This window comes from Stegodyphus dumicola, chromosome 12, assembly GCF_044657685.1.
Source record: "Stegodyphus dumicola isolate Sdum_Otavi_A_Nest chromosome 12, ASM4465768v1".
NCBI lineage: Eukaryota > Metazoa > Arthropoda > Arachnida > Araneae > Eresidae > Stegodyphus > Stegodyphus dumicola.
Window position 1 is genome coordinate 28,625,779 of NC_140779.1, and position 17,465 is coordinate 28,643,243.

The window sequence follows — 17,465 nt, forward strand, 5'->3', positions numbered from 1 at the left end:
TCATACATAATAAAATCATTTTTTAAAAAAATGCAAAATTAAATTGTATTTTAATATTTAAGAGCCATAAATAATGTTTAAAACATTAGATTAAATGTATACATATTAAAACGAATTACTTTTAAAGTAAGGTGACGTCATTGATTACATCATCCACAACATAAAATTTCATAAAATATGATAAACAATAAAATTTTTATTTCAAATAAAAATGCAAAATTAAATTGATTTTTAATATTTAAAAGCCATAAATAATATTTTAAACACGGAATTTATGCACAATAAAACGCATTATTTTTTAAATAAAATGACAACAAAGTATCGGTTACCATAAATAACTTATCCAACAATGGGTTTACCATAACTTGTATTACTCGCCAAAGGAAAATCGCCAAAATCCGTGCAACCGTCTACCAAAGTAGCACCTAACCAAGTTAGCGTCTATGGCAGATAAAATTAGTGACATGAATCGGAAACCAGAAGTATTTAGTGCTAATGCTCCTTCCGTTCCCGCAAATGATTTGTTGCAAAGAATTACCTCTCTTGAACAAAAAATTGATCAAATAACCATTCGCTCAAGACGCATCAGGGTCTCGGATTTACGTAATTCACGTTCTCGAAGCCGATCTCGTAAACGATATGACCCTACTGCCAAATTTTGTTTCTATCACTTTCGATTTGAGCAAAATGTATTCCAGAGAAATGATGGCCTCCGTGTGCTTGGGCAGAAAACGATTCCCAAAACCAGGAAAACTCGAATCTGCAGTAGGTTCAGCAGAAAACGCATCTGCAGAAAATATGAAGGATTGTCGCAAATTTCGTTTGTTCGTTCGTGACCGAAGATCAAATTTGCACTTTTTTATTGATAGCTGAGCTGACGTAAGAATAATTTCTGCTACTTCACACAATAAATGTAAAACTGAATACAAACTGTATGCAGCTAATGGCACAGATATTTCCACTTATGGAATAAAAACGCTTAACTCTTGATTTGGGATTACGTTGTGATTTTCAGTTTCCATTCATTATTGCTGATGTCACAAAAGGTATTTTAGAAGCTGACTTTCTTCACAAATATAAATTGCTTATCGATATAAATAAGAAAAAATTAATTGATGGCGTAACACAGCTTTGTGTCCCGTGTGATGTCGCTGCTATTTCCAGTGATTACTCAGTAACCACATTAAATAAATCCATAAAAATTTTCGATTTACTGTCGAAATATCCCGAAATTTCTAAACCTAACCTTTTCCTACACAAATTAACCCTTTTAGGACGGGCGTCCCATATACGCATTACCTAAGAACGTTTCTTACAGCCGGGCGTCCCATCCACGCATCGGTAAAGATCGCATTCAAAGGACGGGTGATGCGTATACGCATTTTAAGGTGGAACGTTTTTCTGAAGGCCACTAGATGGCATCCTGTGTCCATTACTTTTGAAATGAACACAGTTTTAGGTTCCTGACCTTGAGTTTGATGTATTCTACTTGACATGGTATTTTACTCATCAGCTGTTCAAGGGTGGGGGGCAGAGGGAAAGCGTAAACAAAGGTGGGCTCTTTAAATCGCTGCGTGCTAATGAAAACATTCTCGTATCTGATTTATATCCAATTCCTTTTCTTATTCTATTTTCCTCTACTATGTACGGTCTTTTAGGGTTACTGTGCGGAGTTTTTTTACGTTTTGCATTGCCTTGAGATATATTTCCGTTCCTTCTTTTTTTATTTAGGAAAGCCTCACCTCCAGTCTGTTATGGCGGGAAGGCGCTATTTATCACAGGAAGAATACCCTAGTATGGTTAGTGAACCATTTAACAAACGCAAATGAGAATACTGATTCATTTTCTAAAGGGTTAAAAAGTGATACTTCTCTGTGCTTCGAGATTTATCACACTCGTTTTCATTTTAAATTTTGGATTTTAATTTTCATTTTAAATTTCATTTCATTTTAAATAAAGCAAAATGTTGAGGTTCTTGTTATTCCATAATTCGTATGGAGTTTCGGCATTTAGTTTTGTAGGCTTACGATTCTGTAAATAATTTGCAGTCAGCACTGCTTCTGCCCTGTTTCTGTGAGGTTGACCTGAGTCAGCTGAAAGACATCGTCATCTCTGTCAAAGATATATTTTTGCGTTCACTGACTCCATTTTGTGCTGGACAATACGGTAAAGTAAGCTGAGGATATATACCATGTTTTAAAAGATATTCTTCAAGTTCCTTACTTGTGTACTCACCACCATTATCACTTCTTAGCATTTTTACCTTTCTCCCGAATTTACTGTTTGTAAGAGCAATAAATTGTTTTAGTTTAGAAATTACTTCATTTTTCTTTTTTATTAGGTAAATCATTGTGAACTTGCTGTAATCGTCAATGAAAGTTACGAAGTACAGGTACTCACTGACAGACGGTGTTTATACTGGTCCTAAAACATCATTGTAAACGAGTTCTAGCGGTTCAGATGCTCTGAATTTCGATTCTTCGGGATAAGGGAAATCAGTTAGTTTACATTTTATGCACTGAATGCATTTGGTATTATGTTTACAATTATCTAATTTAATTCCTTCAGCAAGTTCTTTGTTTAAAAGTTGTTTCATCGCGTCATCGTTTCTGTGACCAAAGCGTCTGTACCAAAGTTGAACTCATTTCTCATTTTAGCACAAAATGCTACATGAGCTGATGGTTCATTATTCCTGTCGATTGCTTTAATTTGGTAAAGATTGTTAGTTGCATGACATTCTAGATTAATCTGATTTCCTTTCATGACCATACATTTTTTTCCTTCAAACAGAACCAAAAGTCCTTTTTCTGCTATTTTCTTACTTAAGATTAAATTCGTTTCTAATTCAAGAGCGTATAAAACTTCCGATAAGAGAACTTCAGTTATTTTTTGTTTAGCATTTAATGATTTAAAACGGACAGTTCCTATCCCTGCTGATTGCCCATTTGCAGTTATAATATCTGACGGATTTATTGCTTGATACTCCGTGAAATATTTCTTATTATTTACCAGGTGATTCCTTGCCCCGCTGTCGAAAATAAAACTCTTCGATGATTGATGTATGATTTTGTCAGCAAACAGAGCAACGGCACCGCATCTGGATTCGATTTCTGGTGTTTTAATTTGTGTTTCTTATTGATTCATCGCGAGGTTACACGCATTCTTTGCTTGGCGTGTTTTAGAATCCGCATATGTTTTCTTTGAGTTTTGGCGCAGTTCTTTTATTGTTTCGACTTTAGATGACAACACTCTGATCTAAAATGATTATTTTTGAGAGAGTATCAGCAAAACTTTCCCCTCTTTGTCTTGTTTTGAAATGAGGCTTTAAATACCTTTGGATATGATGAATTACGAGGAAAAGTTGAAAAATAATTTTCCCCTGTCGACTGTGGTCAGAGTTGTGTATGAAAGTCAAAAAATAGAATGAGACATTAAAGTTATGACATACCTTTATTTTTCCACATAGGTACCAAGTACATTGAGACATTTGTCATATCGCTTGATAAGCTTCAAAAAGCCCTCCAGGAAAAAATCAGGGCTTTGCATATGGAAGAAGCGTTGAACGGCTTGTTTCACTTCAGTATTGCTTCCAAAGAGCCTTCCCGCGGGATTTTTCTTCAAAGCCAGAAACAGATGGAAGTCGCTTGGTGCGAGATCAGGACTGTATGGCGGATGGTGTAGGCGCTCCCAACCAACAGTTGCAATATGGTTTTGCGTTGCCGTCGCCGAATGTGGTCTGGCAATGTCATCCAACAGCAGAACGCCAGGTGTGAGAAGGCCAGGCCGCTTTTTCCGAATCGCCTCTTTCAATTTCGACAGGGTGTCACAGTAGCGCGTAGCATTGATGGTTCCAATCTCCAAAACGTCCAGCAACAAAACTCCTTGGGTGTCCCAGAAAACTGTGAGGAGCACTTTACCTGCAGAGGGAGTTGTCTTGAACTTCTTTCGGACAGGTGATGACGGATGTTTCCACTCCATAGATGCGGCCTTCGATTCTGGCGTGAAATGGTGGACCCACGTTTCATCCCCCGTCACAATACGCAACAGAAAGTGATTGCCATCTTCATGGTAGCGCACGAGATGTTCCAGGCTGACCCTCATGCGTTGTTTCTTGTGTGTCGAGGTCAATTGTCGGGGCACCCATCGTGCTGACACTTTTCTGTATCGAAGAATGTCGTGGATGATGTTTTGAGCTCGCTCATGTGAGATTCCAAGTTCTTCCGCTACTTCATCGATGGTGATACGCCGGTTCGCTCTAATCATGTCATCCACCTTCCTGACATTTGCATCTGTAGTGGCCGTGCGCGTCCGTCCAGCTCTCGGTATGTCCTCCACTTGCTGACGTTCATCACTGAATGTGCGACACCATCTTCGCACCATTTGCTTCGACATCACACCTGGCCCATAGACTTCCACGAAGCGGTTATGAATTTCTGTTCCTGATACTCCACGTGCCCATTCAGTGAATTCGTGGTCAAAAGAGGAAGTGAGAGCGGATAACCGCTCTCACTTCCTCTTTTGACCACGAATTCAAAACGCACCTTCTCTCCATACCTACCGGGGCTCAAATGAGAGGCTGGTCTCCGCTTTGCGCAGGCACTGCAACAGCGTCATCTGCTTGATTTGCAGCAACCTCTACCCAATGGTGTATCGGTGACTTGCGCGTTTTCCTGCTGTGTTGCCTTTCGCCCATAGCCGTTCAACGCTTCTTCCATATGCAAAGCGTGAATTTTTCTTGGAGAACTTTTTGAAGCTTATCAAGCGATATGACAAATGTCTCAACGTACTCGTACGAGAATAATAAAATAAAGGTATGTCATATCTTTAATGTCTCATTCTATTTTTTGACTTTCATACACAACTCTAACCACAGTCGACAGGGGAAACTTATTTTTCAACTTACCTACGTATTTTCAACTCTTCTGTTAAATTCTTCAATTAATTTCCCTTTTAATAATTCTGGATTCAGTTCCGATTCTGCTCTCGCTTGAAGAGCCGTTATGAGCGTATTGTAAGAACTAGGCATTGAACAAACAAAAGTGTCGAAACGTGTTCGTCTTATAAGTTCTCACCTACTGATTTGAGTTTATCAAACTCCAGTAATGTATTTATATGTGTTTGCATATTTCTGTCTGTCTTCGCAGTGCTTAAATAGCTCAGGTGCTTCTCAATTTTTAAGATTAGCCGGAGCGCACCGGAGCCCTAAATAAGATGAGGTCCGGATTTTTTTTTTTTTTTTATAAAACTGAACCACAATTTACAGGGAAGCAAATTTAGAATTCCTAACATTTTAGTTTAACAATATGCAGACCTTGCAATACTCTATTTCCCTAGAAGTACGAACTCATGAGAACATGAGACATTCAAGTAAAGTCCGTTCACTCACATGCGAAAACCTTTCCCTTTAAGAAAAGCAATAAATTTGGAGGAGTTTGTTTAGGAACGCCTAAATTTCTCGCCATGCCATTGTATCTAGTGTATTATTATCGATGCTTAAAGTTAGTTATCCTCGCAGGAAGGAAAATTTGTGTTCTTAAATGTGCTTTAAGTGACAGCGAGTACAATAAGATTGAAATACTCAGATAAACTGCTCAAGCACGTCGTATACATCGTCTTCCCACAGTATCCACTAATGGGGGGAGGGGGAAGCGTAACCAACAACTTTATATTTAGGAGTCCAAGTCAAGACTCATTTACCCCTGACGTCCATCTGCTTGAGAGCTATAATTACACTCATGTCCATAAATTAAGGATAATTCGGAGTCACGCGGAAATCGAACTCTAAAATAAATATATCACTTGTAAAATCACTACACACATTTTCAAGAATCATATGCAAATTTCAGGAAGTAACCAGATGACACCGATGGTACGTCACAATGACGAGAGTGTAAGAGAGTGATATATAAGGAATACAAGCAAAGAAGTAAAATTGCTCGCAGGCGCTTTATAAGCATTTCAGTGCAGTAACCGAATAATTATGACACAAAGGGCGCAGTTGGATGACTTTTTATGTGGTAGAATGGCTGTGCTCGGCCGTCTGGAATGTGGGCAAATGGAAGTATCAGACGAACTTGGAATTGCCCAGAGTGTCATCTCCAGGCTTTGGCAACGATTCCAAGATTATGGTAATGTGAGTAGACGTTACAGCACAGGTCGCCCCAGAGTTACAACGCCGAATGAGGACCGGTATTTGTCAGTTACTGCCAAAAGAAACAGGCGGAGCACAGCCTCAGACCTGTCTCGTCAGCCACTGGTACAATTTCAAGGCAGACCGTGTACAGACGCTTAGGGCAGATTGGTCTATATGCTCCTAGACCTGTCAGATGCGTTCCACTTACTGCAACTCATTGTCGCCTGCGGTTAGCCTGGAGTAGAGAACATGCATTGTGGACACCGCAACATGGGCTTGTGTGACGTTTTCTGACGAGTCCAGGTTTAACTTTCAGTCTGATTCTCGCCGGACATTCATATGGAGAGCTCCAAGTACCCGTTACCACCAAGAAAACATCATTGAACGACACCGTTACGGTGGTGCAGGAGTGATCGCTTGGGGTGGAATTATTCTGTGTTCCAGAACTGACCTGCATGTTCAAATTGGAACCATGACAAGCCAAATCTATCGGGACGTCATTCTGGAACAACATGTATGTTTGTTTCGGGGCGCACAATTTGTGTTTATGGGTGACAACGCCCGTCCTCACCGTGCAAACATCGTAAGCGAATGCCTTCAGTCCGAGGATATCACCCATATGGACTGGCGAGCATTCTCACCGGACTTGAATCCAGTAGAGCACGTGTGGGACATGCTTGGCCGACGAGTTGCAGCCCGTCAACGTCCTCCTACATGTCTACCGGAACTTCGGAGAGCATTGCTTTTTGATTCGTGTAATATTCCCCAAGATCAGATTGATAATTTGATACGCAGCATGCCTAGGCGTCGTATTGCATCGTCTGGGAGACATACAATGTATTAACAATCATACCAACCATGTAATATTGGTATTTTGTAAATAGGTGGGTTTTGTAATTTGCTCCAGGGAGAAAAAATCGCTAATTTTTTTAATAATATCAAACATATAGCATCTTTTTTTGCTCTTTACCTTTTGTTTAATAAATAAGCTTTACAAATAAGTCAAATTTGTTTTGCTTCTAACTCTTCTATTGCCTGATTTTGCATTATCCTTAATTTATGGACATGAGTGTATATCAACAGAGAGCCGAGGTCAAAGAAAACGTTCTCTCTTACCAAAATTCCCCTCATTTTTTGTTTCCACCCACTCATACCCTCATTCTATTTCGCTCTGGAATTTTCATTAGCTATAAGTATATTTAATTTTTGTGATGATAAAGGAATCCCCCCCTTACGATCAGAACTTAAATTGGGCCGGTACCCACCGAATCTCGGCTCCAGCGTTTCTTAGTTTTTGTAATAAACATAATTCTAGTCGGAACGCACTGGAGCCTTGAATATGAAGGCTGCGGCACTTGTTTTATGCAGTTGAATAACAATTTCAGTAGATATTTTATCTCGAAAATTTTGTTTTAACAATAAAATTATATTTAAAATTGCGTATTAAATTTCAATTTATCTCTTTACGTTTTATTTAATTTTAATTAGTTAATTACTTCAGTCTTTAATTATTTCAATAAATTGATTAAAAAAACAATTTATAAACATTAATTAAATAGTAATAATTAACTATTTAATTTTAAAATTATTAATGAGTTTAATAGTCATTTTATTTATTTATTTACTCTTGTTCCTCTCTGCTGACGGTCTTCCATAGGGCTCCGGCACTTCTAATCTTAGAAATTAAGCCATGTGTCTTCGTCAAGCTTCAAACTGTAAAGCTTTCGCAAAAGAAATAATTTACTTAATAGACCTTTCATGTACCTTTCTGAGTTTTTCCCAAGTGGCTTTATCAGTAGTTTCATGTTTAATGTGAATTATTTGGCTGTCTAATTTATCATCGCGTGACATTGCCGATCCAGTTTACTCCATTGTTCTGTAATAGGGCTTGGAGGAACATCTTCGATTACATCGTAAAGGACCTCCTTTATTAGTAGCATTTGCATTTTGAGTTTCCATGTTGAGTAATTGCTGGAATTCAGTTTTGCAATTTGCATTTGACTTGAATTCAACATTTCTGTGTCGTCGAAAAACTTTATTTTCAGTTTTGATATGAAACTACAGTTTAGCCTTTACAGTTTTTTTTTTATTCTTTATTATTATTTAATTAGCTATGATTTTTCTTTCAGTCTCATAATCTTTCGTTGTAAAACATATTTATAGCCTCGAAATTTCACAACAAATTAATAAAAATAGAGAGCAAAATGTTTCCTCTTACCTTGTATCCAGCGCAGTTTCAAGCGAGATGATAGCTAATTAACTTGTAATTCAAAAATGATTGTAGACGGAAATTGAAACTGATCACAACACATTTTTTATGGATATGTGAAAAATAGATTAAGATTTGTTAGTATATCACAAATATATATCGAAAAGGGAGTTATATAATAGAGTATCATATCACTGTCCTTTCCTGAAGGAGTGAGAAAAGTAAATGTAAAGAATTAGCCAGTTACACAATTAACTCCTTTGCAGGGTTTCCAGTTCATAATGTTTATCGCGCTATTGGTGAGAGTCCATCACTTTATGCATACCAACAGTGATCTCTTGTTTTGTCGCTCTCCGGATGCACCTTCATCGCCTGAGGAATACATCCAAGATCTCCCGGACCAGTTTGAAGTGATACACAATTTTGCATGAGAGCTAGTCAACTCAGGGACGGAGAAGATGAAGACCCGATACGACACCAGAGCTACTGGACATAGATTCAATGATGGAGACAAGGTGTGGTTGTGGAATCCGACTCGACGGAAAGGACTCTGGCCGAAACTAGTCTCCTTGGGATGGTCCATTGCTGTTCTAAACAGGCTGACTGATGTTGTGGTTCGAATCCGCACGTCATCGAATTCTAAACCTAAAGTCGTTTATTACGACAGGTTAGCTCCTTACTATGGCCATAGTACGTAGTGTATATAATTGTAAATAAAATAAGACCATGGTCCTTTTTGTTTCTAAATTTGTATTTAGGATTTGATTTAAGTTAGATATTGTAATTGTTTATGTTGTTTGTTATTCTAATGTAATGTTTTATTAATGCATTGATGCCTTAGTTGTAAGTTTGACTTCCTATCCAGGAATTGTGGACGTGCAGTCCTTGGGAAGAGGGCAGTGTTATGGATTTTGTATATACTTTGCTATTTTTAGTACAACTATTATAAACACGTTGAGCACCATGCGTATTTCTTAGGCAATCCCGTTCAAGCCACGTGCGCCGCTTAAAAGCGCTGGTATTGTAGGGTCAGAAGTAATGGCCAGGAAAAAGAGAGTTGTCACATTTTGTAATAGCAGTAATGGAGAACCGTTTTTATATCTACCGTGTTTCAATGAAATCCATTAGTTCTGTAATGAATCAAAATTAAGTAAATTTTAAATAAATTTTCTGTAATTCCATAAAACAGTGTAAATTTTATAGTTCTATATAATGATACACGCTGTCAGCCAGCGGTGGTCGACGCGGCCTAAATGGAAAGTCTAGTGTCGCCCACAGATGGCTGACCCGGCCTAAACGGAAAGTCTTGTGTCAGCCACAGATGGCTGACGTGGCCTAAACGGAAAGTCTAGTGTCAGCCACAGATGGCTGACGTGGCACTCAATGTGTTAAAATAGCTTTATATCCCCGTACAATGCAGCACAAGACTTATTTTACGAGAAATTTCCGCCGGAAATGTAAAAATACAGGAGCACGCTCATTTAATATTTAATAAATAGATATCTCGTAATGTACACTTTTGCTTTCCAGAAATGTCGAGAAAATACTAGAATGTTATTGTGCATTTAATCATGCAAAATCAGAGAAAAACATCTCAGTTCAGTTGTTTTTGTTATTGATTGTGACGAATTTGCGGTGAGATCGGATTAGCTTTCTCTGGGTTGAATTGTGTTCTATTAAACGTTTTAGTAATTTAAAACATAACTACTGTGAGATATTGTACGAATATCTCTGCGGAAATTTCAGCATTTTGTTTTATTTCTTGCGATAAGAATAAATTTTATTAACTTTTCATCAGACTTGTGCATTCAATTTATTATGAACCCGTACGCATGCAAAAATACTTTTAAATCTACATACAATGAATTCTTTATAAAACGATCACCCATAGTTCCAGACAATTTTGTTTCTAATAATTGGTAATCGAAGCTGACGGGATGGTGATTACCAGTTTGGAGGATAATGGATTTATTCTGATCAAGGCTTTTGGAGTACATTAAAAATGCAGTAGATGCCACTTAATGCCATCAGGTTTGCCCACTGTTATTTTGATAAGATTAACCGATTGATAACGGTAAACAATGAGAAAAATATCCCTCAAAATAGCAATGCAATGTAACTAATTTAATGAGCTAAAAAAACATTTAATTTACACCTATTTTTCAAAATTACTGTATGTAAATCTTACCTTAAAATATGGAGAGGAGGTTTTTTATGCAAAACAAAAGCAAAGTTAAATACAATTTTGCTTGCAAGTTTTGTTTGAAATTTTAAAACACTCACTCGCTGATACTGATCCATTAAATTTGTCTTATATACTTTCAAAGCGACCACTAAAAATAACTTCAGTAATTTTTTTATCACGCTGTAACTTAATTTCTCCCTCCTTACGGTATGCCTTCGTGGTGTGACTGGAAAGTACGTCCGGCTAGCAGTCAGAAAGTCGGGAGTTCTAGTCCCGGTGAGGACATTCCTGATTTTTCATACCTTCTGCTCAAATAATATCTATGTTTCTAATTTAAATTTTATTTTGTTTGCAAATATTAAAGTTATCACTTAAGATAACCATATTTTATAAAAAAAACAGCATGCACTTATAAATTATACTCGCACATTTGAATTTTAAGATTTATATTTACTTCCTATATTTTCTTACTTCTGTGATCCTTTGAAAAATGTTCAAATACTGATGCAATGTAAAGATAAGTCTGTCTCCTTTTCCTTGACAAAATTAAGCTATAATTAGTCAGACAATACTCGCAGGTTTTTCTCACAATTAAGCAAAATTTAAACTGATTTCATTTGTTCTATATAGAGAAATCTATACAGTGCAAAGTCTGAATGTCCAATAACTGGAATGATCTAAGATCTGAACCTCCACACCACCAGCCAAAAAATTAAATAATACAACCCCTCACCTGCACTACAAAGTCTGGAAGTGGAAACTAACAAAAGGAGGTACGTGTGCAGTAAATGGGATTTTTCTCTGGACTAACTGAGAATACTGCATGCCACTTTTAAGCACTGCTGACTAGGGAGTCTCACTGTGATAATAATAATGCACTGACTGAAGTTATATTGATGTCGGCTAGGACCACAATTTCAGTCCTTGGGCAGTTGTGGGATGTGTGCAGGGCTAACTCTAAACATTTAAGCACCTGTAGCAATATCTGTGGGTCCTAAATTCTGGCACCCAGTGCCTCCCCTAAACAGGCTGACTGATGTTGTGGTTCGAATCCGCACGTCATCGAATTCTAAACCTAAAGTCGTTTATTACGACAGGTTAGCTCCTTACTATGGCCATAGTACGTAGTGTATATAATTGTAAATAAAATAAGACCATGGTCCTTTTTTAAAAATTCCGCCACCCCTAATTTTTGCTGATTGCCAGTCTTTTAAATTCTAATTTTTTTTTGCCACACCTATATTCTGGCACATGGTACAGGCAGACTGGTTGCACCTGCTATGGCACAGGTCCTGTAGAGACGACTTAGGGAATTAGCATTTTCATATCTATAATAAATAACGCCCCAATGTCATTCTACTAGATTTAAACTGATAATCTAAAATCCAGAATCACCAAAGTCACAATGATTTCGGATCTCAAACCTTGTACAGTATGTCTTACAAAGATTTCTCCTAAGAAAGCACAATTTTCCTTTTGCTAACAAATAAAAGCATTATGCTGATTTTCTCAGTAAGATGAAAATAAAGACAAAGGATACCTTATGCCCTATTTACTTTGTATAACTACCTGATATTATATATTAACCCTCTCAGCGTTACGGCCGGAAAATTCTGTACAGAAAGTTGCCTTCCACTTTCATTACACATGAAAATTGCTAGCTTTTAATGTATCTGATTTCAGTTTGGATGTATATTGGAAGAAAAGGAATCAAGGTACAAAATGAAAGAGTCATTTTTTAATTAAAATCCAGGAAATATCACTTATTCATGACATTTTGAGAAACTTTGAAATTTCAGGGCTAAACCCGTAACGCTCAGAGGGTTAAATGTTTACAATATCAAACATTTTCGTTTAATTTCTAACTCTTCATATCTTAATTGGTATGTTATATATATATTTCCTTGTAGCTCTTTAAATTTTTATTGACTAGTAGCAGATATTACTAGAGGCATTTCACATAATAATTGTAAAATTATATACCTCTAAGTATATTATTATTTTAATAGATTACTACATGTTATTTAAGCAATTTTTTAAAATGCAAAAAAAGTTTGGTTAAGGCATTAAATTTTCCCACTTCAGTTTAAGATACTTAACCTATCTATAAAAATTTATTTAACATATATGGATTAAGATAAATTCTTTCTAAAACTCTGGCACAGCAAATTAGATATTATCAAGGAGAGCAGCATTTTTCATAAGCAGCAAAATGCAGTTTGGGAAAGGTAATGCCACATAAGCTCAAATATAATTAAAAATAGAGTCTTAGACACTGTATGTATAAAAAAAAAAAATTATTTTAACATTTGAAAAAATGTATTATACATACATAAATGTTGAAACAACATGACAGTTAATTTATGGTTGCTAAATAGTCTTTAACTTCAGCAGGTAGAAGGCGCTTAAAACCATTTTCATTACAGATGCCAATTTCAATGTTATCAGCAGTCATTTGCCCTTCAAAACCTTCTTTCAAAGTTAATATGGCAGTATGAATAGCATCTTCTAATTCTAATTCTTCACTGTACCTAAATGTTCAAAATATTGTTCAAATGCATTGAATTTATAACACAAAAAATATAACTGAGAGGGGGGGGGAAATAGGTATCTAAAAATTAAAAAAAAAAAATAAATTTTATACGATTCAAAAAATTTAAAAGTAATTGAAAAGTCTTAAATGTTTTTAATATATATATATATATATATACATACAAAAACATGTCTACTACTACTAAAGCTTTCTTTGCATAAACAAAAAACAAAACATCGGTATTTTCTAACTATTTGCACACCCACCGAAATGCTGCAAACTTGTTGTTGACTTTAATGAGAAACTTTTGTTTATGTACCTTCATGTCTTTTTAAACAATGCATCCAGTGTCACCTTTTGCACTATTTGTCTTCCTAAGTACACATTGCTCTGTATTTGCTACCTCCTCAAAAAAGTTGTACAAAGTCAACCCTGCACATAACCTTGTCACTGTACACTACCTAAGATCACGATTGCATAGAAGAAATCAAAACTTCAATGCACACTCCCAACATAATGAAAGTAAAAGAAGGCAAACTCCAGTTTCAACATGAGTCCAGAAAATCAGAAATTACCAAGATACGAGGGCCATCCAGGAAGTAGATTACGTTTCCGTCTGTGTCCGCTAGGGGCGGGGCTAGCGCGGCCATCTTGGGGTCAGAGCGTTGCGCAGCTCAGTCTGCATCTAGCCGTGCTAGTGAGAGGTTCGTGCTGTGCTCCGTTCAGATACTGTGACGGTTTGAAATGTCTGCGTTAATTGAAAATCCCGCGAGCTGCGCTCAGTAATAAGGTTTCTGACTGCAAAAAACTGTAAACCGATAGAAATCTATCGGCAGCTTCGTGAAGTGTATGGGGACAACATTATCACTGAAGGTGGAGTGCGTCAGTGGGTCATAAGATTTCAAAATGGCCGAACCAATGTTCACGACGAAGATCGAAGTGGGAGACCCAGCATGGTGACCGCCAAACTTCTCGAAAAAGTCGATGCTAAAGTCCGTGAAAATCGAAATTTCACAATAACGGAACTTTCTTTGAGTTTTCCACAAATTTCGCGAAGTTTGTTGCACGAAATCATCAGCGAAAAGCAAGAAGAGGTAACGAAGTGTTTGAAGGCGCAGGCGGCCGAATTTTTCGACGAAGGAATTTCCAAGCTCGTACATCGCTACGATAAATGCTTTAATTTGTATGGTGACTATGTAGAAAAGTAGTATTTGAGTGTGGCTTTCATCTGTATACAATAAAATTTGTTTCCTATACTTTGTTTATTTTTTTATTCCAAAACGTAATCTACTTTCTGGATAGCCCTCGTATTTTAAAATCAAGTCATTAAATTTTCAAATCATTGAATTTTTCAATGTAACTTTTATCAGGCAGAGTTCCAATAATCTGCACACCCCACGACCAACACCTTTAAGGATCAGAGAATTCTGCACATTATATGTCGTGTCTTTTTGAATTTTTTTACAAGGTCTAATGTTTACATTAAATTTGGATTGTGTGCACTTAAACAAAACATACTAATATCTTAACTACAAAATTATTATAGTTTTAAATGTCAATTATGTACACAGAAAACAATGTCAATATCAAAGAAAACACACTAAAGAAAAGAAGGGATAAATGAATGAGAAATTTGTTTCGGTAGTTGTATAAAACTCCTTTGTAAAATTTGTGGATAAATAAATTATTCACATATATTAGCCACATAAATTTACAATTTTCTTTTAAAAAAATTAAAAGAAAATTGAATATACATACAAAAACAATGATTTATCTAAAATGAAAGCCGAGATTCAGGATTTACGTTTACCATAAAAAGAGAGTGTCAGTGCATGGAATAAAAATGCTAAAATAAATTCAGTTCATCAAACCAAATATTTTATAATTATACTGCATTTTTGTTAGAAAGTCGTTTTGCATAATTATGTGCTAAATAATTATCATTAAATTTCTCGTACAAAATTTCCTAACAATCAAAATTGCATATAAATAAAGTTTAATATTAATATTAAGGATTTTATATGGGTATGGACCTTTTATAATTTTTATTTCTCAAGTCCTTAGTATTAACATTCTCAGAGTTCAGGAATTTAGGATGTAAAAACTAATTGGTGATACAGCTGTTTTCAGAAAAATTCTTTTTACAGTGTTATTAAATAGAAGTCTACCTTAGTTGTACCGAGTGAGGAAGAAAACAGTTGTTCTATTACCTTGCAGAGCAGTTAAAATAGGGAATCTGATTCTTTTCTATTTCCTAAAAAGGGAGGTAAGCTTAAGGTTCCTGCAAGTGCAGTGCAGGGATAGTCATAAAAATTCTTCGTTTTGCTAACAAGAGGTTTGAAATCTTTTCCCATGGAGTTAGTTACATAGGATTCTTTGCAATATGTTACTTTATTCATTTTGGTTAAAAGGAACACCTAATACTCAGCAAATGGTTAAAGATTAATTTCTAAATGAACCAATGATGAAATTCGAAAGGGTATTGGAGAGAGTCAGTTTTGTGTTGAGAAATGTGCCGTGAAAAGCATACAAGAAAGAAAAGGGAAGTGGGACTTTTTTGCTTATCAGTGAGTTCTGGTCCCCACTCCAGGCAGAAGACACTACTCATGGTGGAGTTTTTGATTTACTTCTAAGGTATGTTTTAACAAGCAAAAGAAGTGAGAAGCCATTTGCAAGCCAGGGCACTGCAATACTCCCAAATGGTGCTTGTTTGGAAAATAAATCTAATTCATGATCTTTTCAGATAAATTTTGTTCAGAGACTGAAATTTTTATACTCTCATAATCCTTAAAAAGAGGGTCTTACTTGAGTGCTGAAGTAATTTGAGGCACATTTGTGACAATATGAACTCCTCAAACTCCTACAATACAAAAGTGTGACTATTTCAAGGCTGTTTAATGAAAAGTAGACATGAACTTATGGTAATTAGATTTATGCCTTGCAATGATTAAGAATTCAGATATATGCTGACTTTTAAGATCATATTTACGGGAAAATAATAATGCACTTCTGGATTTCAGCGAAGCTAAGCAAGGATGAATCGTAATCTTGCTACTATTAGATTATTAATTGACTGCCATTATCAATGCTTAAAAGTTTTTTCTTCCTTTTTTTTTATGAATGATTAACAGAATCTGTATTTACTTAATAGAAAGGTTTTTAAGTTAACTATTGAGTGAAAATGGTATTTTTAATGGTTAGCAGAATATTGATATTTAAAGTTTGGTAGTTACAAATCAATTATGCTTTGGATAGTAAATTAAATTACTGACTGATGGAAATTTCAATACCACATGAGTAGAAAAATATCTTGATTCTTAACAATTGTAAGAATACTGATTACAAAGGTAGATTGTGTTTGAACTATCTTTTTTGATAACTATTTAGATAAATAAATAAATAAAAATTATACCAATGTTCAGAAGATGAATACATTTTACATACCTACGATACTGTAATACGTATGTAGGAATTTGAAATGATTTGAAAATAATTTACAGAATAAGTTTTTGTAAGGGGCCTTACAAATCTTATAACTTGATTAAATTACATTATTTAATAAATATGTTTTTCTTAAATGCTTAACCCTGTGTTTGTTCTGTGTGATTTCCTCGTTATGACATGGTTAATCCCTTTCGAAATGCATGGATACTTTGAAAACAGATCTGGCAATTTATTACACTCATACAAATTACTGCATACTTTATATTTATGCTTAGAAATATGGCTTCTAGGCATGTGTATTTCATACTTGACATTTAGAAGTTTCTGTCTGATTGCTTATGAGTTAGAATTTGAATTTTGTGCCTGAGACCTGGTATTGATATTTTTTTGTTGTCTGATAATTAGATAGCAAATGATTTAACAAGATATAGAAATATTACATTTAAAAATGAACTGAAATGAATTGAAATTTCATTATTGTACACATATTTATTTGATACCAAGGTACTGGGAAATAACAAGACTTGCTAAGATTAACTTTAAGAATACTTTGCAAATATAAGAAAGATTAATTAATTCAGTAAAAAATGTCTTATTTAATTCTTTTGCTCGATTTGACAATGGAAATTTTACCCTGCACAAGGGAGGACTTCAAAATTTTCAGATGAACTGTTATAATTAAATACTTTAGAATGATTCACCAGCTACTTTGGATACAGAAACACAGTTGTTTTCAAGTGGAAGGGGGATTATAATTGAGTTGATGTATCCTCCTCTAGATAACATTATATCAGATTTGATTGAGTTCACCTTCTTTTATATTTTTTCTGGTTTGGGTATATATTTTCAGGTTTTTATAATTTTTAGGTTTCAGTTTCACATTTCTTTAATTCTTATTTTACATATTTAAAGGATATTTTGAAATTTATTGGTATTGAATTTCACTTCTTTTAAGTCTTTA

At 35.4% G+C, this 17,465-nt stretch overlaps 1 protein-coding gene across 1 annotated transcript in view; it reads right to left on the reverse strand.

Annotated features, from left to right (window-relative positions):
- Positions 1-12,807: 12,807 nt before the first annotated feature.
- The window catches only part of Prosalpha2 (proteasome alpha2 subunit), a 31,508-nt gene continuing 26,850 nt past the window's right edge, over positions 12,808-17,465 (reverse strand). Inside the window, exon 7 of the mRNA XM_035374061.2 lies at positions 12,808-13,058. Coding sequence (XP_035229952.1) covers positions 12,884-13,058 — 175 coding nt within the window. The 3' untranslated portion in view covers positions 12,808-12,883. The remainder of the gene's footprint in view (positions 13,059-17,465) is intronic.